The 24,990-nt window shown below is 42.1% G+C and overlaps 1 protein-coding gene across 14 annotated transcripts in view; it reads left to right on the top strand.

Annotated features, from left to right (window-relative positions):
* LOC144494088 (calcium/calmodulin-dependent protein kinase type II delta chain) overlaps positions 1-24,990 on the top strand; it is a 344,749-nt gene that overhangs the window by 243,776 nt on the left and 75,983 nt on the right. For 8 of the 14 annotated variants that reach the window (XM_078213682.1, XM_078213767.1, XM_078213738.1 and 5 more), the window contains exons 10-13: positions 720-842; positions 2,910-2,993; positions 13,783-13,825; positions 23,951-23,988. In XM_078213682.1, coding sequence (XP_078069808.1) covers positions 720-842; positions 2,910-2,993; positions 13,783-13,825; positions 23,951-23,988 — 288 coding nt within the window. Of the gene's footprint in view, positions 1-719; positions 843-2,909; positions 2,994-13,782; positions 13,826-23,947; positions 23,989-24,990 lie in introns of all 14 variants that reach the window. The other 6 variants (XM_078213751.1, XM_078213722.1, XM_078213673.1 and 3 more) reach the window with 1 other exon arrangement.

The raw sequence follows: 24,990 nt of genomic DNA, 5'->3' as shown, positions 1-24,990 counted from the left end.
GTCCCCAGTCATTCTTCTCAACTGCAGCAAATATAATCTCACTGATTCTATCTCTTCTCATATGTCAGTCCTGCCATCCCAGGAATCAGAGAAACCTATAAAATTCTAACAGGGTGAGGCAGGATAGATGCAGGAAGGATGTTCTTGATGGTTGGGATGTCCAGAACCAGGGATCATAATCTAATGATAGAGTAAACCATTCAGGATTGGGATGAGGAGAAATGGTTTCACCCAGACAATGGCAAGCCTGTGGAATTTGCTAATGCAGAAAGCACTTGAGGCCAAAACGTTGTATGTTCTCAAGAAGGGGTTAGATATAGCTCTTGGGACGGAGGTGGGATCAGGCCATTAAATTGTATGATCAGCAGTTATCATAGTGAATGACGGAGCATGCTCGAAGGGCTGAATGACCGACTCCTATTTTCTATGTTGACTGCCCTGTGGTTTCTTCTGTGGGAATTCTAGTGGCAACACATGAAACCAAACATTATGGGACTTTAGGAGTGAAATGCATGTCTGAATTTTTGAAACCCTTTCAATTTGGGAATGTTTTCAGTATTAGAGTTAAATGTATGTTGTTTCTTCCCACAAAATGCACTTGCAGTTAATAAACAACTTCAGTATGGTGCTGCTAATGTAAACTGATAATATTTTACACAGACAGATGTCAAGTTGCTGATAATTATCTAGTTAGCTTTGTCATTTCATCTGTTTGGTAGTTTCCTTCACCGGAATGGGATACAGTGACTCCAGAAGCTAAGGATCTTATCAATAAAATGTTAACAATAAATCCTGCCAAACGGATCACAGCCTCAGAAGCCCTGAAGCATCCATGGATTTGTGTAAGTTGCTTCCCTTTTTGCATCAGTGACAATCTGTTTTGCTGTGGCAATTTGTAGGCAGTGGTTATTTACTGATGGTTCACGCTTAGTAGGTATATTACAAATTTAAATCATGAGTGTGGGGTTATCAGTTTCAAAAAAATTATATTCCTGATAAATAATATCAAAACTTAAAGAACTTGCCTTTATGTAGTCTTCCATGACCTCAGGATGTCCAAAGAACTTTAAAAGCAATAAATTTCTTTTGAAGTGTAGCTACTGTTGTCAATTAAATAATGGTGGCTGTCAATTTGCAGACAGAAATGTCTCCGTGACAGCAGTGGGATAGCTGACCAATTCATCTGTTTTTAGTCGAGTTGCTTAAGGGATACATGTTGGCCAGGACACCGAGTGAACTCGCTTGATTGTCGAATAGTGTCATGTAATCTTTCACATTCACATGAAGGGCATCTTCAGTTTAATGTCTCCCAACAGTGCAGCATTCTCTCAGTATGTCAGTGAAGCTTCAGTCAAGTTAACATGTTGAACTTTTAGAGGGGGAAGTAAAGAATATATTGTTATTAATATAAGCTTTAAGTGAAGAATGCTTGGTGTTCAGGTGACCTACATGTACTTGTGAGTTTCTGTCAGTAGGGTTTCTGAGCATGACTCTCTATTTATTTCTCCATTGGCTCCAACATTTTGGAGCCGAGCACCAAATTCACCTAACACTACCTTTGAATGGACCACATGACTAAATTTCAAGGCCCTATACATAAAATTCATACCCTCATGCTACAAATTCCAGGAATCCTAGGCTAAAAGATCCAAGCTCTTTGCACTAAAAGTTAAAATTTCCATGCTAATATTCAAACCCCTCGTGCAAAAATATCTAAACCCAGCCATGCAGCAAAGAACGCCCCCCCCAATCTAACATGGCCAATCAACCTAACCCGCACATCTTTGGACTGAGAGGAAACCGGAGCACCCAGAGGAAACCCACGCAGGCACTGGGAGAACGTGCAAACTCCACATAGACAGTCACCCGAGGCCGAAATTAAACCCGTGTCCCTGGCGCTGTGAGGCAGCAGTGCTAACCACTGTGCCACCATGCCAACCCATCCTGAAGTTTCAAACACTCAGCGTGCAAACAAGAGTGAAAATCGAGGGTTGGATTGAAGGAATTTACAGGCTGGATTTGACCCACCAGTATCTTTTTGAACACCTAATCACCTATTACTCTGTGTACATCCCAGACACCTTTTATATTAAATTTGCTCTTCCAACCTATGCAGTTGAAAGATGACTAAATGCATCTGCTCAATGAGGGTATTATTAGCTATTGTGCACTGCCAGGTTTGCAAGAATGTGGGCTGAGCATTGGTGTTGGAAATGCAACATTAGTTTTACAGGGATATGGTTTTCAGAAAATAGAAGGAGCCAAATGCTTTGTAATATGTTTAACTCCAGCCAAATTGTAGTAATGGGTATTTCACTTTGTCACATTGACATTGTGGAAGTTCCATTTTTTCTTTATTGGATTTCCTAGACATTTGATAGAATGCTCTGTATTTCCTAAGAATTTGTAGAACACCTGTTTAGATTGCTGATTTTTTGTGCCAATAATCAAGTTCGGCACAGCTTGGTAATTTTGGGGTCAGGAAGTGTTCTTCTACCAGGCACTGAGAGACTGGAAGAGAAATGAAAACAAGGCTATGCAATCAAATCAATTTGCTTATTGGTCAGCCATGTCAAAGCTGACTATCATGGACCATTTTTAAAAATTTAGTGGCTCATAAAAGTCCCTGAGAGTTTTGCCTGAAATTGGCCACAGCTGTTTCTGCTTTACTTCCTCCAGGCGTTAGCACTGCTAACAACTGGGGAAAGTGGTGCACATCCCTTAGACAGGCTAAAACCAATAAGCTCAATTATCCTTTCCAAGACACTCATGAATTATTCAATAGTACCTGAACAGGCATGGTTGTCTATAAATTATCATGTTTTTTTAACTAAATGTATAACATTGTGAAATACAGCAATACTTGTACAAATAGTAATGTTATCTTGTGTTTTGTTTTTATTTTGCAGCAACGATCGACTGTTGCTTCTTGCATGCATAGACAGGAGACTGTGGAATGCCTGAAGAAATTCAATGCTAGAAGAAAACTGAAGGTCAGATATCATTCCACTCTCTTCCCTTGGCCTGAAGATAGAGTCCTCGATCTAAATTTAGAAGTCCTCTGGTTTTCATATGAAATGTATTATTTTGTCCACAGAGCTCAAACAGGATAACATTGTTGTGCGTATCTTTGTGACATCAAGGGTTGCAGGGCTGGGGTGGTGTTGGGTAGCAGAGGGTGATGGGAAGAAACATGAGTTTATTGGTGAGTACACATGGTGCAGCGGAATAAGATGTTGAATAAGGTGTTCCATGAGGATGTATCATGTAGCCACCTGCAAATTAAAACCTACAATCAGCTTCTGTAATTTACAATTCTTCATACTTAAAACACAGTGCTGATTTCATAATCAGGTCTACTTCTTCTGCTGCTAGGCATGGGCAAATGATATGTCTACATCTCGCTACAGTTGCCTAAACACTGCTGCTTATTACTTTAAATGTAGGGCCACCTTCAACTGATGAGAAGATGGATTACATAGCCATGAAAAGGAGTAGCTTCAGTCACCAAGTTAACCATTTTGTATCTTTCTTTACCTTGCATTTCTAAACATCGCAGGCATTAAATTGACAAATGAAATTAACCGGTATCTTTTAGCAGGCATGTCGAAGGGAAGTGCACCACAGAAATCATAGAAACCCTACAGTGCAGAAGGAGGCCATTCGGCCCATCGAGTCTGCACCGACCACAATCCCACCCAGGCCCTACCTCCACATATTTTACCCGCTAATCCCTCTAACCTACACATCCCAGGACTCTAAGGGGCAATTTTTTAACCTGGCCAATCAACCTAACCCGCACATCTTTGGACTGGTGGACCACCTTCCCCAATTGTTAATAATGCTATCAGACAGCATGTTAACTTCACTCTGCCTGCTGTTTTCAATGACCGCTCCGTGCTTCCAATATTATCTGTGCTGTTCACTGACTGCATATAGGCGGGTGGCCTTGTATTGTAGTGGCACCGGCGACTTAAAGCCAGCCTGCTCCCTCTTTAAGGGGAAGTATACTGTGGCTGCAAAAAGTGGCGAGAGTCTTTTAACTGGTGAATGGTGACAGTGGTTCCTTGAGGATTGGCTGCTCATGCGAGAGATCAAGCAAAAAGGTTTCTGACAATGCACTAGATGTCTTGTTTCAAGATGTGGAAACAAGGAAAAACATCCTGTGTCCGTAATGGCAGATATTTGTTCAGAAAGCAGTATGGCGAAGAAACGGTGACGGTCAGTGTCACTGAATTGAATCCATGTGTTGCTCCGAGAACAATGATCTGTGCCGGAAGAAGTTTAATGATTTGATGCGAGTTGTCAAGGTGAGTAAGTTCATCTTCAAATTGCATATATACCAACTGTACCACAAGCCTTGTCCACTGTTCTATTCACTATGCCCCATCACCCATTTACCAACAATCTTAATCAGTCCGCAGTTCTTCAACTCTATGGTTTCTCTTACACTCACCGAGCAGTTTTGCAAGCCTTGTGCCCACAACTCTCAGCTCGTACACACTGGCAGCTATTCAACCATCACAGCCTTCTCATCCTCTTCCCTTTCTCATGAGGAAAAGGTGGTGCATAACAGGAAGCAGTAGGAAAGAACTGGGAGAAGGATAAGTACACTGCGTTTTTTAACCCTCCCAAACAAGAGACAATGCTGGTCAGTGTGAGAGTATCTGCATAACTAATCTTCTCCCAACTCATCTCTCCCTCATCCTTCAGTCTTAAGATATTCTAAGCACGCACTTCATACTTTATCCTCTTTTTCACCACAACCCAATCTTAGTCTCGTTTTCAGATGTCCATGAGACAGAACTTTCCCGGTAAGAGGAGACGATTTTATATTCACAGTCACCCTTTCAGAGATGGATGCTGAATGTATGTTCGAGTCAAAGATAGAGGAGGGATCTGAAAATGGTGCAACATTGGACAGAAGCACAGTGCATGACAGGGGAGGAAGGTTGATGCAGGGGCCAGCTGACCAGAGGGCAAGGTCGCACAATAGCTCTGCTGCAGAGGAATCAGATGAGGACTTCAGTGGGCCAAGCTATAGAAGCAGGCTGATGTTTGAGCATAACCAGATGTTTATGGAATATTTAGTTCTGCATCTTGATCACATCTCTGTAATGACTATTAGATCAAACCTTTATCTGAATGCACAACCTGTTGTTGAAGCCTGCATTCAATACTTATGGAGAATGGAACTGCCCAACACCAGCCTGGCACAAGGTTATGAAGCCCTTCCTTTCCTCATGTAACAGGTGGTCACTTCCATTAACATGCACATGGAACATGTTATGATTCGGCATTTTTTTCACCGAATGTATTACAGTACAAACAGCTTCCATCAAGTAGGGGGCTGAACATGGTAGTGGTATGAGATGGAGAGACGGAGGATAGATAACATTATTTGTAGCCATGACCAGAAGTTCCAGGGGATTGTGCCCAGTACCAGGGTTAAAGACACCTCATCACGACTAGAGAAGAACTTGGAGCAGAAGGGGAAGGATCCAGATGTCGTGGCCTACATAGAAAACAATGGTGCAGATAGAACCGTGGTTCTGCTGAAGGAATTTGAAGAGCCCTGGGTCCAGATTAAAATACAGAAACTCAAAGCTGGATTGCAACCTGAGCTACATGCAAATTGACATAAAATCAAACGGATCAGAAGTTTTAATGCATGGCTCAGAGTGGTGTGGGAGACGGGTTTCGATTCAGGGGCACTGGCACCAATATTGGGATATGAAGGAGCTATGCCATTGGGAAGGCTCAACTTAAACTGGGCTGGGTCCAGTACCTGGTGAGTCATATAAAAAAGGCTTCAGATACTGATTTAAACTAAAATGTAGGAGTCCATTGAGGGGAAATTTAGTAATCTAAAAGAGAAAAACCTATACAATAGAACAGTTTGGATACAGGTAAGTGTTGCGGGATCTTTCTCTTTACTCCACTTACAGGCCGGTATTTGGGGGTCTGCCGATAGCTGCGAGTGTCTCTCTTACAGGTCTTGAAATTTCAAAGGCCGGGGAATGCTGCACTGGGGCAACTCCGCAGGAGAGAGCGCTGAACCAGGCTCACCGTTTATACCTGACCGGTAACCTGATACTTATATCACACAGCCATCCCAAAACCGCCACCAAGGCCTGAGTGATTCTCTCCCTTGTCGGTGGGACAACGGCCACCCTGCACCCACTCCACTCGAGTAGGTCTCCAAGAGAGAGAATAGAGTGACTGTGTCCTTTTTATCTCCTGACCAGCAGTCTCCCTTGAGTGAGCGGGTTCGAATCGCTCAGATCACCCTCGGTTCTAGACTCCGGATTTATGGTAAGGGATATTGAAACTGTGACCTCGTCAGAGTGCGCTGATGAGAGAACAAGAGGCAAGACGGACTCCAAACGAGTTTCAAAACTTAGTGATTTATTTAACAATAAAATCAACCTTTCCAATACCCCACCATACATGAATAAAACTTATACTTTATACTATCACTATGGGAGAAATGCTAACAGATACAACGTAAAATCTTACTTTACACAGTTCAAAACAAGATTACTGAACTTTAAAATTACAATACATCACCCCTCCCCTTGCCTCAACCTCTATCCTATCCTCGGGAGCTTCACAAGGTTGGCTGGGATACTCACAATTCTAAAAGGGGTTCCTTTGTGATGGGCTCGAAAGATTTAGTGCAGGTCGAAACTGGGCTGCTGTTGGTCTTCATTCACCTCTGCACATCAGCTCACGATTCTGGAAGAGAGCTCGGTCCTGCTTGTCTGCCCAATTTAACAACCAACTTCCCTGCCCCCGTAGGTGATTTTCAAGGACAATGGGCTTCCGATCACCGCAGTCTTGGTTTTAAGTTGAGTCAAGTCCAAACACAAAAGGCTGGAACTGCCTTGACCCCCATGGGTCGTTATCTTAATGTCTTCTTAATGCTCCTCCAGAGCTTCCTGAACGGTATCCCATTAGTGGGATGGGTCTTCTTGTCTTCTGTGGATGAGCCGATTTCCGTGGCCATTGACTCCCTGTTGGTCTGTTTACTGTTCGTCTACTGGCCTCCATCTCCCTTTGTCCTTCTGATGATTAGATCACTGGTGTGTCTGCCTTTCTGGCCACTTGCATATTCAGGGGGCTCACACCTTTTTCTTAACCTGCCTGTGGACTGTGCTATGTTTGTCCTGCCGAGCCTTCTGGGAGGTTTTTATCAGCCAGCAGCCAGGGTTGGCCACTTTTAAACTGTCAGGTTTCTCCTGAATCCTTTTAAAATATGGAGGATTGCCCTGAAACTTACATAAGCACAAAATGTGGCAAAAAGAGACAGAAAGTTTAACATTAATAGTGCATTGGTGAATAATGTTAAGTCAGAAAAATAGTAAAAAGTTAACATGAAAGGTGCTTTATCTGAATGTGCAAAGTATTCATTACAAGATAATGAAATTAATGGCACACTCCCTGAGAGAAATGGGTTTGATCTAAGAGTCATTACAGAGATGTGATCAAGATGCAGAACTTAAATATTCCAGCGGTCTTGATGTTTTGAAATGTCAGACAAAATGGAAAAGGAGGGAGGGTGTCCCTGATGAATAAAGGATGATATAAAAACAGGAAGGATCTTGGCTCAGAAAAACAGAAAGTGGAATCAGTATAGGTGAAGCTAAAAAATAACAAGAGGCAGAAAATACTTGTGGGCATAGTTTATAGTCCCGTACATCGTAATTATTATTATTGGCTGCCCCTCAAGTGAGAATGTTGCCTTTCCATAAGTCCGAAGGTTGCTGATGAGGTCGATTTGAGATCTGCAGACTTGATAACATGTGAGGCATGTGTACGTATTATTAATTTGGGTCATGGTGCGGGATTTTTTTTGTGCTCTTGATTTTCCTTTTCATTTTGTCATTGTTGTATCTTGAAATGCTGGGATCCTTCCCACAGGCTCTGCCGCCATCTAGTCCGTCCCCAGGGGTCGATGTCAATGTTGCATTTCTTCATGTTGGCTTTCAGCAGTTCACTGAAGCACATTTTCTGTCCTCTTGTGGTGCATTTGCCCTAATTGAGCTGGGAGAAGAAGATCTACTTTAGTAGTCTGAAATCTGATAACCATACTATGCGACCAGTCGCCGATGATCACCGCCTTGGCGCTTATGGTGTCTATTTGTGAGAGAGCACTGATGTTGGTGCATCTGTCCTCTCACTTAATGTGTAAGATCTTCCACAGCCAGCATTGATGGTATGACTCCAGTGCCTTGAGAAGCCTTCTATAATTTGTCCATTTTTCAGCCCCATATAATATAGGGATCATGACCGCATGGTAGATCACAAGTTTGGTTTCGGTTTTAATGTTGTGTCTTTAAACACTCAATTCCTTCGGTGGCCAAAGATTGTACCAGTAGATTTCAGGCAATGCTGATTTTTTTTTTTGTCACTGTCAGCCCTCTGTGTGTGTGTGTGTGTGTGTGTGTGTGTGTGTGAGAGAGAGAGAGAGAGAGAACTTCCAAGGTACTGGAAGTGATCCACATTTTCCAGGCACTCATCATGAGTCCTAATCGATGAGGTTGGGGTGTGTGCATTTGAAGCTGTCTGATGGAGGACTTTGGTCTTCTGAATGTTGACTGCAAGTCTCATCTTCACGTTTGCCTCTGTAAATACGTTGACAGTTCCATGGAGATCCGTTTCTGACACAGCGTTTAATGCAGCAACATCAGCCAATTGGAGCTCAATTACTGAGGTTGGGGTGGTCTTAGCATTTGACTGGAGCAATCTGAGATGAAAGTTCACCATCCATTTGATAATAAGCTATACTCCAGCAGGGAGCTTCTCTCTAGTCAGACAGAGCGTGGTGGCAAGGAAGATCAAAGAAAGAGTTGGGTCGAGGACACAACCTTGTTTGACTGCTGTCTTAACCTCTAAAGAAACTGTAATGGATCTGTTGTTAAGGATCACTGCTCGCATATTATCATGAAGCAGATGAAGGACAGTAACAGAAATCCATAGTTCAGTATCTTCTAGAGTACCTCATGATTTACAGAGCAGAAAAAATTTGTCAAGTCAAAGAATGCGTGTAGAGAGGTTTCTGTTGTTCACAATATTTCTCTTGTAGTTGGCAAGCTGTAAAATTCATGGCGGCTGTGCCTCTTGATGGCCTAAACCCACGTTGAGATTCAGGTAGTAATTCTTCAGCAAGTATAATGAGTCGGTTCAGAAGGGATCTTGCCATGATCTTTCCTGCAGCGGAAAGTGAGGAGATAATTTGTAATTTCAGACTTTGGGGACATCTGCAAGCTCATACTCCACCTGCTTGTTTCTGGAAAGAGGGAATGATATTAAACAATTTATTTGTGTACAGAGAGCCTTAGTGATGTCTATTACAGGGCAATGTACTGCAAACTGCGTGGTGTTCTTTGTAACTTGAGGAGTGGCAGGAGCCAGACAGGCACAAATTAATAGCTCCAGTCACCATAACAGCCACAGGTCATGTTGTCCTTGCCCTGTTTTGAGGTGGCATTTATGGCTGCGACAGTTACCAGATTTCAGTCAAAAACTTTTGCGAAGCAAAGATGTCTCATGCAGTGGTCCTCACTGAAGACTGAAGTTGAGGAATGAGAATTGCTCCCTAAAGACCCCCAAAAAAGCCAGCATAATCAAGGATCCCTCACACTCCAGCCATTCACTCTTCCATCTTCTTCCGTTGGGCAAAAGGTACAAAAGTCTGAGGTCATGTACAAACTGACTCAAGAACAGCTTCTTCCCAGTTGCCATCAGGCTTTTGAATGGACCTTCCTTATATTAAGTTGATCTTTCTCGGCACCCTAGCTGTAATTGTAACACTACATTCTACACCCTCTCCTTTCCTTCTCTGTGAACGGTATGCTTTGCCAGGATAGCGCGCAAGAAACAATACTTTTCACTGTACACTCATACATGTGACAAATCAAATCAAAGAATATGGCCTTTTGCTGAGGGGCCTTTCCCTGATTGGCTACATATACTTTTGTAAAGAGCCATGGGATTAAAATGGCTCTCCCTTTATGCCAGCTTGTGCCTAGTGAGCAATTTTCTGGCCGGCTGCTGTTGCCTTCAATGGTGCAACCATGACGAGAACAACACTGAGTACTTACTACAGGGGTTCAAGAAGGCAGCTCACAACCACCTTTCCAAAGGCAGTTAGGGGTAGACAATAAATGCTGGCTTAGCCAGTGACACCCGCATCCTGTGAACAAATGAAGAAAAACAGTCCTTCCCATGAGATCTATTCCATCTTTCTGGTAGAGCATGTCATGTTTCAAGCTAAAGGTAGTTGTCAGGCTCTTGTGGACGTGGTGCACAAATTTCTTGCCATGAAAATTGAATAATTGTGAGGTAATCTCACAGTTAAATGTCTGCCAAATGGCCTGGGAGAATTGTGGTAAGAGATGAGGGTAACAATCTGTTAAAATGGATGAAAGGGTATAAAGTTTGTGTATGTAAACAATTGCTATTCAGATCCGAGAACTGGGTAACCATGGCATAACATTCCCTGTTACAGTTCCTCTTAAGAGTGTGAAAAAAATAACTGTGCAAGTGTTGTTTTAAAATGGTGCCAAAGGTGGATAAGGAAGAAAATGGGCAGTGTTATGGTGTTGCCTTAGCTGCACTGGTATCCTCCTTAAACTTCTTACTTCTGGAGTTTGTGTCTCCCAGTGTCAAATTCCTTGGCGGATTTGTAGGCCTGACTTTCAAAATTTACATTTTCGCCTGTGCCTATGGGCCATACTTCTTTGTTAGGCTGTTCATAACTGTTGCTCCCATGCTTGACATTCTAGTAAAATATCAGAAAAAGATTAATTAGACATGCTGATTAGCTGAGAAGCATTTAAGTGTGCCAAGCACTCTTTCACATCTGATTATCCTCCAGTGTGCTGCTCAATTGTACAGACTAAACTATCTTAATAAAGACTGCAATCTAATTTCTATCTTCTTTAGCAGATCGTACCTGTTTCACATGAGTTTTATTGCTAATCTCGGAATGAGTATGAAAATAAGACTATTGTGCAAATACATCTTCTAACACCAGTATGCACAAATCTATTTCCATTGGTGCAAAAGTGCCAACATGTAAATTTAACCAATGATTTTTTGCATGTTATTACAATAAAATCTCGATGAGTCGAATCCCAGGAGAACTGCCTCCAAATTTGTGCTAAGCAGAGCGGTAATAGCTGAAGAGGCCCCATACTCACATGAATGTGTCTCTAAATAAACAGTTATGCCTACAGATGTGGTCTATGTCAAAAAGAAAACAGATTCAAATGCCAAATGAAAACACAGTAAAGCAGTAATTGTGTGGAAAAAAATCTCTATTCAATTTGTTCACACTTTAAATGACCTGACCTTGCAATGAAAAAAGCTGGGAGTTAGCTATGGAAAAACTCCATCATCTTTTTCTTCTCAGTGTGCTGTTTTCAGCTGTGTGCAATACAGTCCGTCTTGTCTTCAATGCACTCAATCATGTTGTCAGTGTTTTCGTGCTGCAGTGTGAAATCCTGGCATCTCGGCAGCCTTCACAACATTAAGAAGTCTCACAACACCAGGTTAAAGTCCAACAAGTTTATTTGGAATCACAAGCTTTCGGAGCTCTGCTGCTGCATCAGGTGAGTGATGAAGGGGCAGCGCTCCGAAAGCTCGTGATTCCAAATAAACCTGTTGGACTTTAACCTGATGTTGTGAGACTTCTTACTGTGCCCACCCCAGTCCAATGCTGGCAGCTCCACATCTTCGCAACATTGCCCGCCTGCCTGTTTCCCTAGCCAATCATCAGACTCCTCGAGCATCCAGCTCCTCGGGTTTCGAGGTTGATTAACATATTGCATGCAAGGTGACATCATGTGTCAGTACCGTCGTGCAATGTCCATCTCTGCGTAAGCTTCCATGGTTGTCTGTGCTGGAATTTCCATGCTGGCCTCCTGCAGCCAAACAAAAAATAAGTTTATTTTCATTGGACTGACCCCACTCCTCTTCATTCTCGTTGTCTTCTGTAGTTGTAACCTTTTTGAACCCTGCATGGTGGAAGCAGTTGGCTGTTGTGGCTTCCATTACCATCTTCCATGCCTTCTATGATGAATGTGACTCTAGTAATGTTGGATTGTACTCCTTCATACTGATGGCCTCACTAACCTGAGAGATCAGCTGCCGTCGGTAGTGGGTTTTCACGTTCCTCATCACCCCATGATCCATTGGCTGGAGTTGGCCAATAATGTTGGGAGGCAAGATCATCAATTTGGCGGTCTTCAGGCCAGTGATGTCAGGGTGCACAGGCTAGTTATCTGTAATGATGGCAATCTTTTTTTTCTTTGATGAATTTTGTCTACTCCCCTGATCCACGCCTCAAAAATGCAGGTCATGCGGGCGGTTTTGTTAGCTTCATACAGCATGGATGGTGAGTTGACATTCACAAAGCAAAGTGGCTTTGTGGACATTCCTATCGCAAGAAGCAGCAATTTTTCAGTGCCATTCATGTCGGTGGAGACCGTAGTATTGAGAGGCACCTTGCCCTGCTTTCCATCATTCCTTGTTTCACCTTAACATGAGAGTTGTCCAGCAAAACAGTTTTTTCACCTCCCTTTAAAATGTCTTGTGGTGCATTCTCATTCAAGATGTGGATGAGACCATTTTGGAGCCAATCAGCTGTAATTGCTGCTGTAACCACTGCGCCCTCACCACTTACCACTTGAAAGACAATGCTTTGCCTTGTCTTGAATTAGTGCAGCTGTCTGTCACTGCAGTTGAACTCCTAAGTGGCACAGCTTTTTTGCCAGGCTGGCTCCCCTTTTCTGGGTTGGACTGGGGGTGAGATTGTTCTCAGCTTGGATTGATGTGAACCAGATTAGCAGAGCTTCTTCAGCATGGGTATAGACAGCCTTTCTCATCCTCTTCCTTGCTGCCTGTTTAGCGAATTGTTCCAAGATGTTCACCTTATAATTCATCATGATGGATAAATCCAACAGTGTAATCTCCCACTCCTTTGCCCAGTCTCCCACTTGCTGTATCAACTCCCTCCTCCCTCTGAGTGACAACACTTTTAAATTTCTCATAGGTTTTGCCATAGTCGCAGGTTTTGCACATCCTTTCACAGGAAGATTTCATGCTCTTGTGTAATCCTCCCTGGTTGGCATGGTCATATGACAAGTTTAGACAAGTTTGACTAATCCAGAGTTACCAGTGTGGAATTTTGGTTCATCATAGAATCTCTACAGTGCAGAAGAGGCCATTCGGCCCATTGAGTCTATAGCAACTCTCTGACAGAGCATCTTACCCAGGCCTTGTTCCCTCTGCCCTATTCCTGTAACCCCACACATTTACCATGGCTAATCCACCTAACCTACACGTCTTGGCCCACTAAGGAGCAATTTAGCATGGCCAGTCGATCTAGCTTGCACATCTTTGGAGTGTAGGAGGAAACCGGAGCACCCGGAGGAAACCCACACAGACGCGGGAGAACATGCAAACTCCACACTGTCAACCAAGGTCAGAATTGAACCCGATCCCTGGCGCTGTGAGGCAGCAGTGTTAACCGTTGTAGTACCGTGCCGCAGGCATCATTTCATGTAATTTGCTATTCTGCCGCCAGGAATGGTTAACAACTTAGACGTAATTGGAATTTCACGTTACCTGAATCTGACTCATTGATTATTGCATGATCAAAGCTTGCACTGACTTGTGTCCAAACATCGATGCATTGATAGGTTATTGTATTTATATGCACAATAATCTTTGCCAGAAGTTGTTTCTCATATTTGTTTTCTTTAACTCTTCCAGGGGGCTATTCTCACAACAATGCTGGCCACAAGAAACTTCTCGGGTATGTACAAATGATGCTTGTGCATCTGTCTATATATTAATGCACAGAAATCTTTACAAATCCACCTTTACATTTAGACAACATTTGTAGTAAAATTGATCAGCAATTTTAGAATTATTCTTCATTGTTTGTTATGGTTACGTAACAATTCTTTCTGTTAATTGCTATGATTGTCAGATACATAAATATCAATGTCAGTTTGATCAATGCAGCAATAAGTAATTTGTAATGGTCAATCTTACACGGAGAACACATTGACCCAGCATTTGTGGTTATAATGAAGCTGAAACTGTCAGCACTCGTCATCAGGACAGGGCTTGTGGGTATTGCACTAAGACTAATGCATGCTTAACCGCAGGCAGCTATTTTAGTTACATCTCTTGGAGAATATACAAAATGCTCAGATCTTGCAATATACTACACTCCCTCGACACTTAAAAAAAGCTTATAAGATGGTCCATGTACATAACTTCCCAGAATACAGTGTGACTAAACCAACAGCAACAAAACCTGGAACGTGGAGTATTTCCTGCTGCACAGGCTGGCAGAGGAACTTGTCAAATCTTCTGGCCCCCAACCTCGTTAATTGGTTGTTCTGCGCTGTATTCCATGGCGGGGCAGACCTGATGGCATTGAAAAGACATCCAACATCACTGACCCACTATTGAAAAAAGAAAGTGGATCTCCTGAAACTGAAGATGGATCTCCAGGAACGTTTTAAACTGGAAAATGGACCCACCCCGGGACACCGAATCTGGAATGTCCACTTGTAGATATTCCTCCTACCCACTGCTGTGGTGTTCCGGGGTGTAGGGTTGCCTATAGACTGGAAGCAGCCACTGGCATTGTTCAGGTGAGTCTCAACTTATGTACTCCCCATTGTTCCAAACATGTTTCGCACCGGCGTATTTTCCTGTTGGTGCTGTGCAGAATCGGGCATAGGTGACCGTGCCTTCTTCTGCATCCAGTTGGCAGATGCAAACAAGGTTCATGCTGGTCTCCAAGCAGGTTTCCCAATCCGTCATAGTGGGCACCATCAGAAGATCCCACTGTAAATTCACACCAACCTTTTGGGCCCGCCCCACTGTCCATTGAACCCGCCAGTGAGGGCTCAGGAGAATTCCGCCCCCCTGTCTTACTTTGCTCCATTGGTGGATTCTGCAATACCAGCAAACTTTCAGTTTCTTTTTAGCTTTCTTTTTCTTCCTGACTTTCACTTTGAGCTGCTGGAGGATTTTGAACTATGGCAGGAGTTTCTCATGCTTTTCCTCTTGCTGTTTCAAGCAAATGAACACATGATGGAGTCTCTCTCTAATCTTCACTGGAAGTGTGAACGCACCTCGTGTTTTTGCAACAACCTCAATCACACACCTCCTTGGTGCTTTTTCACTCTGACCTTCTAACCGGCACTGAGCTCTAGGTTTCATGTCTCGTTTTATCATGACACATTTTCTCTTGATCAAGGTCCAATCTTTCCTCCTAAAATAAACCCCTTAATTCCAGGAATCAGTCGAGTGAACCTTCTCTGAACTGCTTCTGATGAAATTAGGTTCTTTCTTAAATTAGAAGATCAAAACTATACTAAGAAACATAGAAACATAGAAAACTACAGCACAAAACAGGCCCTTCAGCCCCACAGGTTGTGCCAAACATATCCCTACCTTTTAGGCCTACCTATAACCCTCCATCCTATTAAGTCCCATGTACTCATCCAGGAGTCTCTTAAAAGACCCTATTGAGTTTGCCTCCACCACCACTTACGGCAGCCGCTTCCACTCGCCCACCACCCTCTGTGTGAAAAACTTACCCCTAACATCTCCCCTGTACCTACCCTCCAGCACCTTAAACCTGTGTCCTCACGTAGCAGCCATTTCCACCCTGGGAAAAAGCCTCTGAGAGTCCACCCGATCTATGCCTCTCAACATCTTATACACCTCTATTAGGTCTCCTCTCATCCTACATCTCTCCAAGGAGAAAAGACCGAGCTCCATCAACCTATCCTCATAAGGAATGCCACTCAATCCAGGCAACATCCTTGTAAATCTCCTCTGCACCCTTTCAATCTTTTCCACATCCTTCCTGTAATGAGGCGACCAGAACTGAGCACAGTACTGCAAGTGGGGTCTGACGTTTAGTACTCAGTACTAAATGTAGCCTCACCAATGTCCTTTACAACTGCATAGTTTGAGGAGGTCCAATTAGGAAGGACACAGAAATTAGAGGTGTGGACAACCTTAAATCATGGTACGATATAGAGGGGCTGGTCAGATGGGCAGAACAGTGGCAAACGGAATTTAACTTTGTAAAGTATGAAGTGATTTTGTGAGAACTAACAAGGCATTGAAATATACAATGAATGGTAGAATGCTCAGAAGTACAGAGGGATCTTGGGGTGCATGTACATGGATCCCTGAAGGCAACAGGAGAGGTAGATAAGGTGGCTAACAAGGGAAAGTTGCCTTTATTAGCTGAGGCATTGAATACAAGAGCAGGGAGATTATGATGGAGCTGTATAAAATGCTCGTTAGGCCACAGCTAAAGCTCTGTGTATACAATTATGAGGCACGTAGAGTAGATAGGAAGTAACATTTCACATGAGTAGAGGGAGCATAGATTTAAGGTAAGGGGCAGGAGATTTCTGCATAGTCTTTCAAAGCCCTGCAAGTCTCACTCCTTCTGGAAGTGAAGTCACACACACTGTGTCCCCTTTTGAATCTCAGCTGGTCCCGCTCCTTCCCAAAGTGAAGTCTCGTGCTCTGTGTTACCTTTTAATGCTCCACTGGTCTCGTTCCTTCTTGAAGATTCCATGCTTTAAAAGGACCTTTACTCTATGAGTTGACTGAAGAAAAACACTGCTGACATTTTCTTTTGGGGAACTTCTTAGCACCCTCAAAGTTACAGTTCTCATACAAACACTTAAACATTACCTCAAATGCATCTGGACCTATTACTTTATCCTCATCTCCATTTATTTGCTTTCAGCTAATTATATAACCTTTGTTTAAAACAAATTGGAAAAAGTTCATTTTTGTTGAATACGATGTAACTGAGTTTTAAATGACATACTAAATCATAAATACTGCTAAACAAACTCCTTGATCTTGAAAAACTAATTTTAGAAGCCTGAAATATCATTCCCTCTCTTTCATGATGAAAATTTTAGTAGTTTTTTTTAATAATTAATTTTTTATTTGATTTTTAAAAGTTTATGCTTTTTCAGCTTCCACTTTAATCCCATATGCATGTCCAAATCTTTATTTTACTTTCTGTAAAGTGAGTGGGCGGCACGGTGGCACAGTGGTTAGCACTGCTGCCTCACAGCACCAGGGACCTGAGTTCAATTCTAGCCTTGGGTTACTGTCTGTGGAGTTTGCACATTCTCCCCATGTCTGCGTGGGTTTCCTCTGGGTGCTCCTGTTTCCTCTTACACTCCAAAGGTGTGTAGGTTATGTGGATTGGCCATACTCAATTGCCCCTTAATGTCAGGGGGATTAGCAAGGTAAATAGGTGGGGTTACAGGGTTAGGGCCTGGGTGGGAATATTGTCGGTGTAGGCTCGATGGGCGGAATGGCCTCCTTCTGCACTGTAGGAATTCTATGAGTAAAAAGTTTATTGATAGGCAGTGCTTTCTATATCCTGGTATGCTGTCCTTGTGAATCTCTAGACCTTGGCTGCTTAGTTTGCTTGATGAATTCACTGATACTGGATGCCAGCATAACACTGGAATTGAAATTGGTGTAATAGAGGAAATCAACGCCACAGAATCCATTAAATCTTTTTGGACAGCTTTCTTCGAGGTCAGTTCCAAGTGCCATCTCTTACAGCCCACTGCACAATCCAGAGCATTTTATCAATTACCATTTGTTTTTCTAGGTTCCATTGTTAAAATATGCTCATGGCTTTATCTGTACTCATAGAAATATTATTTATCAGATGTGCTGCATTTTGTGCTTAATTTATCTAAAGTTATTAAAGCCCCTATGTTAATTTTCAATTACCAAATGACTTCAAGCAGTCTTCCCCTTTGATTAGTTTTGTATAACTGTGGAAAAAAAAGATAAAACAGACAATATTATATTCTAAAATTTGTGTGGGCAGCATGGTGGCACAGTGGTTAGCACTGATGCTTCACAGAGCCAGGGACCCAGGTTCAATTCCAGCCTTGGGCCACTGTCTGTGTGGAGTTTGCATGTTCTCCCCGTGTCTGTGTGTGTTTCCTCCGGGTGCTCCGGTTTCCTCCCACCGTTCAAAAGACGTGCTGGTTAGATGCATTGGCCATGCTAAATTCTCCTTCAGTGTACCCGAAAAGGTGACAGAGTGTGGCAATGAGGAAATTTTCACAGTAACTTCATTGGAGTGTTAATGTAAGCCTACTTGTGGCACTAATAAAATAAACTTTAATATTTTGTTCTAAGAGTCAGGTAAATACTCAGTAATAAAGACAGTTAGGTTTTGAGTTTGTAGAGGAAAATAGAGAGAGAGTGGTATGTTGGAGATTGACTAGGTCAAAAGAGGAAAAAATTAGATTGTGGTTAATGTCTAATTTTGTGACGAGTCTCCTGAGAAATGTGAAGTCAGTTGCAAATCTGAAGAAAATGCTGTTGATACAACTATTTCAAAATAATGTATTTGATGAATTCAACCAATCAGCTTTTAGATAATGCAGTATGTTAGAGAGTTTCAGATGACCAAAAACAGACATTAGCAGACTTGTGATGTTCCATTGGATGCTGAGCATGATTTGTGATTTGGGAAACACAAGGTAATGGTGAATCGGGTGGAAGTTCACAAATAAAGAATTAAGATACATCTATAATTAAAAGCTTTGGAGAAAATTGTGGTTCTTTTGTGATCAAAGGGATACTGAATTGCAAATTCAGATGTGCAAAAGAGTGTGTTAATTTAGAAAAGTTCCAGACTGCTCCAAGATTGCATGATTTATCTGAGCTTGAATGAGATTTTTTGTTAGGAATAAGGTAATGTTGTGGATTTTTCCTTAGCTACCTCACTTATTTACCTACCTTCTAGAATCTCTCAGTCCAACTCTCTTTCGAAATGCATTTATAGCCCCTCAAACCCATTGATAATGGCCAATGCTTTGGAAGCATGCTTTAAATTGTAGGTGTATTTGAAAAACAAGTTCTGCCTCATATCATATTTTTAATATCAGTTTGAGTCCGTAAATCTTCAAGCTCTTCAATACTGTGAACAATTTGCCTCTTCAATCTTTAAAAAAAACATTCAATTTTTCAGCTTCAAATATGTTTTTCAAAGAAAATGGATTCAACTTCTGGGCCTTTCTTCAAAATTTAAAGTCCTGACACCCAGAATTGATATCATGGCTCACAATTTCTTTCATATCTTTTGATAGCCAGCACTGAAATATTACGGTGATGGCGACTGATGTGGGGAAAAAAAGGTAACAACAATTTGAGGTAGCTGCAGGAAAATATGCCTGTCGCAGATAATGCTGTTGACATGCAAATAGTATTGGATTTCTTTGCGAATGAGGTAAGCATAGCTATATGGAAACTAGACTCCGAAAATGATGAGGAGAAGGTGAGTCATGTGCTATGACGGAATCGGTGTACTTTGATGGAGGATGGGGCTAGATGTGCTAAACGTACCATTTTATTTGCAGGATTAGGAAGGAGAGATGTGGAAAACTGCTGTAACAAATAGCCTTAATAAAGCAGCATGTGCTGATCTTGCGGAAAAGGTAGCGGCTCAATCATAAATTTAAATACTCACAGGATGCAATGGATCCTGTGCTGTTAGGACCAAAGTGAAGGGCAGCCATTTGAACAGCAATGAGGAAAGCACCATGTTGTAGATATGGGAATGGGCAAATCTTTACAAGATTTTTTGGATGCTGTTTGAGTCATTATTATGCTTGAAAACTGATGTATTATCCAGCCGTACAAATTGAGAAAATTTAAGAAAACATGGGTCTTTTTGTCGTGGAAGTAGTGCAAACCATACAGGGATTTCTAGAAAATGTTATGCACCTAAAAAAAAAAAGGTAATGTGGTTCAATATATGTCTGGAGTCAAGTTAATTAGGAACCATGGCCGGAACTTTCCAGCCGTGCACGTCGGTGAGGTTTTCCAGTCTGGCTGACAGCTCAGCTCCACCGTGGCTTTTTTGAGGGCTGCATTCAATGGGAATCCACGTTGACAATGGCGGGCTTGCAAGATCCCACTGCTGGCCATTGTCGGGCTGCCTTACACGGTTGCTCGGTTAATCCCACAAAGTAATGACATTTTGTTGCTATTTTACCATTGCTAAGTGTGCTTGTTACTACTGTCGGAAAACCTCACGCCCAAAATGTGTCTCATCCATATGGCAGTCCTTGCTTCTTTAAATTGTTTTGGTTGTCAGCTTGCATCACTGGCACAGTGTACAAGACTGGCCAAAGAACACAAATTATTCCAAATTATGTTTTGCAGGCTTCATTGAGAAATCAGTGATGAATTCTGCATAAAGGTTCACAACGTAAAAGGATGTCAGCATTTTCCCTTTGTTCTTCAATGTTCCTTGATGTTAAAGACTTTGATTTTGTCTTTTCCCTCACCATCTCTTCCTATCAGCAAAATGCACATCAGATGTTATTGCTGGCTAATAGTTAGCTGTAAGATCCTTTATTGTTTCAGTGAAGGTAACTTTGCAAAAAAGTCAGATAGGTTAATCCACGGGTTATCTTCATAAAATCCTAGACTCTCATTTAATCTCTGTAGCTTCACGTATTTGGAGGGGAAATGGAAATGACTAGTCACTTGGTCTTTGCAACTATTATTCTTGTCATCAGTAGTACCTTCTATGAAGTTTGGAACAAATATTTTAATTGCTTAATAAATTCATAGTGAATTATTTAAAATGGCACATTATCTTGAAATGGTACAAAATGCAGGATTTACACGTGCAATGCATTACTTTGCGTTTCTATGAATAACAGGTCTGACATTTTTCGAGAACGTTCCTACTCACTCTGTAGACATGGTCAAACATTACATCTGATTTCATGGACAATAATGCTCATGTGATCTATTAATGTAAACAGGAATTGAAGTTTGGGGACGTGAACTAAGGAACAAATATTACCATAGAAAAAAAGTAATTTGGTAACACTATTGCTCAGTGATTCAATGGAGAAAAGGGGAATCAGGTTACTACAAAACTGTCAGAATTACATCAGTTGTAGGTTTTTGGGCAAGTTATAGCAATCTACCATCAAGGTGATCAGGCACTTGGACAGCTATGAGCTGATCTGGTACTCAGCACGGAGTTGTGAAGAGTAGATCAAGATGATGAATCTAGCGGATTTTCCAGGAGTCTGCTAGCATGGTGAATCGTGGAATTGTGTGTCTATATGGATTTCCAAAAGACAATTGAGGGCCACACAAGAGGTTTATAACAGAAATGAACACACAGGTGGGATTTTCTGCTCTCCCCCCCACAGCGTATTTTGCAGAGGAAACCTGTCATTGGCCGGTGGTGGGCTCACCAGTTCCCACTGCTGTCAACGGGGTTTCCATTGTTCGTAGTCTCTGCCACCGGGATTCCGCGGCGGGGGTTCACCATTGGCAGGACCAAAAGATCCCACCACCGGGAACAGCCAGAAAATCCCATCCACTGACTTGGAGCTTTTCTTGTAATTGGTTGGGAGGTAGGAGCTCGATAGTCGGGCAAAGGCAAATGTACTCTGATAGGATGTTATAAGTGGTATCACCCAGCGGTCTATACTGGTCCCCCAGTCTTTCAGCACAGATATCATCAACTTCACTCAAGGAATGTAAAGTTGTGTATCTGACTTGGGTGGAAGCAGGAAGTAGCCTGGGCTCAGGATAGTTTTACTAAAGTGGGAAAAACTGGAAGTTCAATGTGAAATATAATCAATTTGGAATGGGAGAAAGACACATCAATTTCTTCTTTACTGGTGAGAAACTGGCCACTGATGTGAAGCAAACGCTTGTGCACAAATCACTAAAAATGCATAAATACAAAAGGTAATCAAAAAGCAAATGGAATGTTGGGTTAGAATGCAAAGGTGAAGAAGCAACATTTCAGTTGCACATGTTTGCACATGTTCTTGGTTGGATCCCTCTTTTGAACTATGTTCAGTTTTGGACAGATGCAGATTTGCCAGAATCAGGCCAGTCGCTCAAATAGTTAATTTAAGAAGAGAAGTTGCGTAAATTTGGTTTGTTTTCCCTTTCAAAGATTGAGGGGTGATCTAATTGAGATATTTAAATTGATAACCTAGATTTCACAGAGTAGATACCAGTACAGAGAAACTGCTCCCTCTGGTGGAGAGTCCAGAGTTTGGGGTATAGACTGGAATTTTACTGCCCTGCCCGCCACGGGAATCGGTGCGGACAATGGAACGGTCCTTTGAAGTTGGGTGGGATTTTACAGTTTCGGGACGAGTGAGGCCATAAAGTCCCACCCATAATCTTAAATTTAGAATGAGGCCAATTATGAGCCGGGAAGGACTTCACACAGAGGTTGGTGAAATTATGGAATTTTCCCCCAAGAGGCTCTGGATACTGGGCCAATTGAACGTTTGAAAGACTTTTAGGTATTTGATTTAGATTAAATATTTTTAAAATATAGACCAACCATGATTTAATTGAATGACGGAACAGACTTGGGGACTGAATGGTCTATTCTTGATCTAATGGTCCTATATTTGGGCTATCATAAATCAGATGCATAAATTGTAATTGTTTGTTTAATCCGCTCCGTAGACTTTGTCCATTTTGTGAATTAACCGGGGATATTTCTGAAGAAAAACTTGGAAATGTGTAGGCCGGAATTCTCTGACCATTCACACCGGTGGGATTCTCCGTCCCGCCTGCAGCGCACCCTCGCCCGCAGGTTTCCTGCTGACATGGGGTGATGTCAGTGGGAATCCCCATTGACAGCGGCAAGACTAGAGAACCCCACCACTAGCAAACAACACGCCACCTCCCGCTGGCGGGAAACACACGCTGAGAGGCCGGAGAATCTCACCCGTAGAGTATAATGGCCTCAAATATTTGTGCAGGTTATCCCAATCTTTTGGCATAGCTTCAGTGGAATGTTGGCAGAATCCTTGGAAAAATGGCGACTCCATTTTCAACTTTTTATGCTGCTTCTCCAGAGGTTCCTCTCATCTTGCGCTGAAGTTACAGCAAGGGATTGGGAGAAATGCAGGGCTGTGCTCAAGCGCTTTGCAAATGCCAAGTACAAATTAATGAAATCCACTCCACTGACAGTATATGGAGAAAGGTTGATTCTAATCCTAATTATATTGTTCTTTATACTTCTAATGATGAAACCATGAAGAAGTATTGCCAACTTTGGTCTGGATGCAGTTTCCTTGTCCAAGTACATTTTAGAAATCAAAAAATAAACTTCTGAAAAATCATGAGTTTCAACGTGACTTTTTTTAAGCTGAATTTTTTTCTCCTTGTCAAATCAAATCTGATTCCAAGCTTTCATAATTCATTTATCGTGGTGGATTTAATTGATCAATTTTAAGTGACATGAATAGCTAGGCCATGCAGATTTTTCTGGTCGGCCTAAGGAAGTGCTTCCTTTATTAATCCCTTATTTTTAATTAACGCCTTGTATGTTTTTGTTCGAAACTGTTATATAAATCAGTTGCAGATAAAAGTCCCCATTTCTTTTTTTGAAGTTTTACACATTTTATGTCTACTTGTATTGGGAAATGTTGAGAAAGAAGTGACCTAATCAAACACCTGTTTGTTTCTATTCCTCCTTTTTTTCCCCTTTTTCCACTTTATTTGGGACGTGTTCCCTGTAAGGTAAGACCCTCAGCCACTAATCGGGCATTTTTGCATCTCGAAGCAATCACTGCCTGATTGATTAATAACCCGTGCTTGCTATTGAATTTAAAATTGACTTTTGCCTGCTGTCTATAAATTTGCATTCTCTTTCTGCCGAGCGATGATTGCTTTCAACTGCAGTAAAAATTAGTTTTGGCCTGCAGCAGCTCTTTCAATATTACTACTGCTGCTGCTGCAAGTTAAACAACGCTGGCTTTGCCAAAAAAATAATGCTTTTGGCTCTTGGAAGTTACGCACCTAAATATGATCTTATTTTTCAATTAATTTACAGCAGCAAAGAGTTTGATGAACAAGAAGACGGATGGAGTTAAGGTAAGCTTGAAATCAGAAGTACCGATGCGTCATATTATTATTCTGGCAATTCTGTATTTTTCTGCTCTGTTTTCCCTATGTCTTTTTATCGCCATTGACAACCATGCAGACTCATGTGGCTTTCCACAAAAATAGCTTCCCAGCCTGCACACCAATGTGAGCTTATTTTTAACCAACTCTTTGCTTGCAGACAGGAAGCCAACTAACACTGAGGAAAGCTATACAGCCCTTCTGCCGACTGTAGAGATTAGTTTTAGAAAATCCTCTTTTTAGTTATAAAAAAAATTAACTTCCTGTTATAGTTCTAACTGCAAATTTTCTTTGGTTGCTTTAAGAAATAGGCAATGTAATTATACACCTCGGTTGAGTTTGGCCGGAATTCTCTGGCGGTTTACACTGGCGGGTTCCTCTGGTCCAGCCAGTGGCACCGCCCTGCTGCGTGTTTCCGGGGGACATGGGGTGGCACAGTGGTTAGCACTGCTGCCTCACAGCGCCAGGGACCGGGTTCGATTCCTGGCTTGGGTCACTGTCCATGTGGCGTTTGCATATTCTCCCTGTGTCTGGGTTGGTTTCCTTCAGGTGCTCCGGTTTCCTCCCACAGTGCAAAGATGTGCAGGTTAGGTTAATTGGTCATGCTAATATTGCCTCTTAGTGTCAGGGGGACTAGAATCATAGAGGTTTACAACATGGAAACAGGCCCTTCGGCCCAACTTGTCCATGCCGCCCTTTTTAAAACCCCTAAGCTAATCCCAATTGCCCGTATTTGGCCCATATCCCTCGATACCCATCATACCCATGTAACTATCTAAATGTTTTTTAAAAGACAAAACTGAACCCGCCTCTACTACTATCTCTGGCAGCTTGTTCCAGACACTCACCACCCTCTGTGTGAAAAAATTGCCCCTCTGGACACTTTTGTATCTCTCCCCTCTCACTTTAAACCTATGCCCTCTAGTTTTAGATTCCCCTACCTTTGGGAAAAGATATTGACTATCTAGCTGA

Source organism: Mustelus asterias, chromosome 1 (genome assembly GCF_964213995.1).
Source record: "Mustelus asterias chromosome 1, sMusAst1.hap1.1, whole genome shotgun sequence".
Classification (NCBI taxonomy): Eukaryota; Metazoa; Chordata; class Chondrichthyes; order Carcharhiniformes; family Triakidae; genus Mustelus; species Mustelus asterias.
This window is presented reverse-complemented; position numbering and strand designations above follow the sequence as displayed.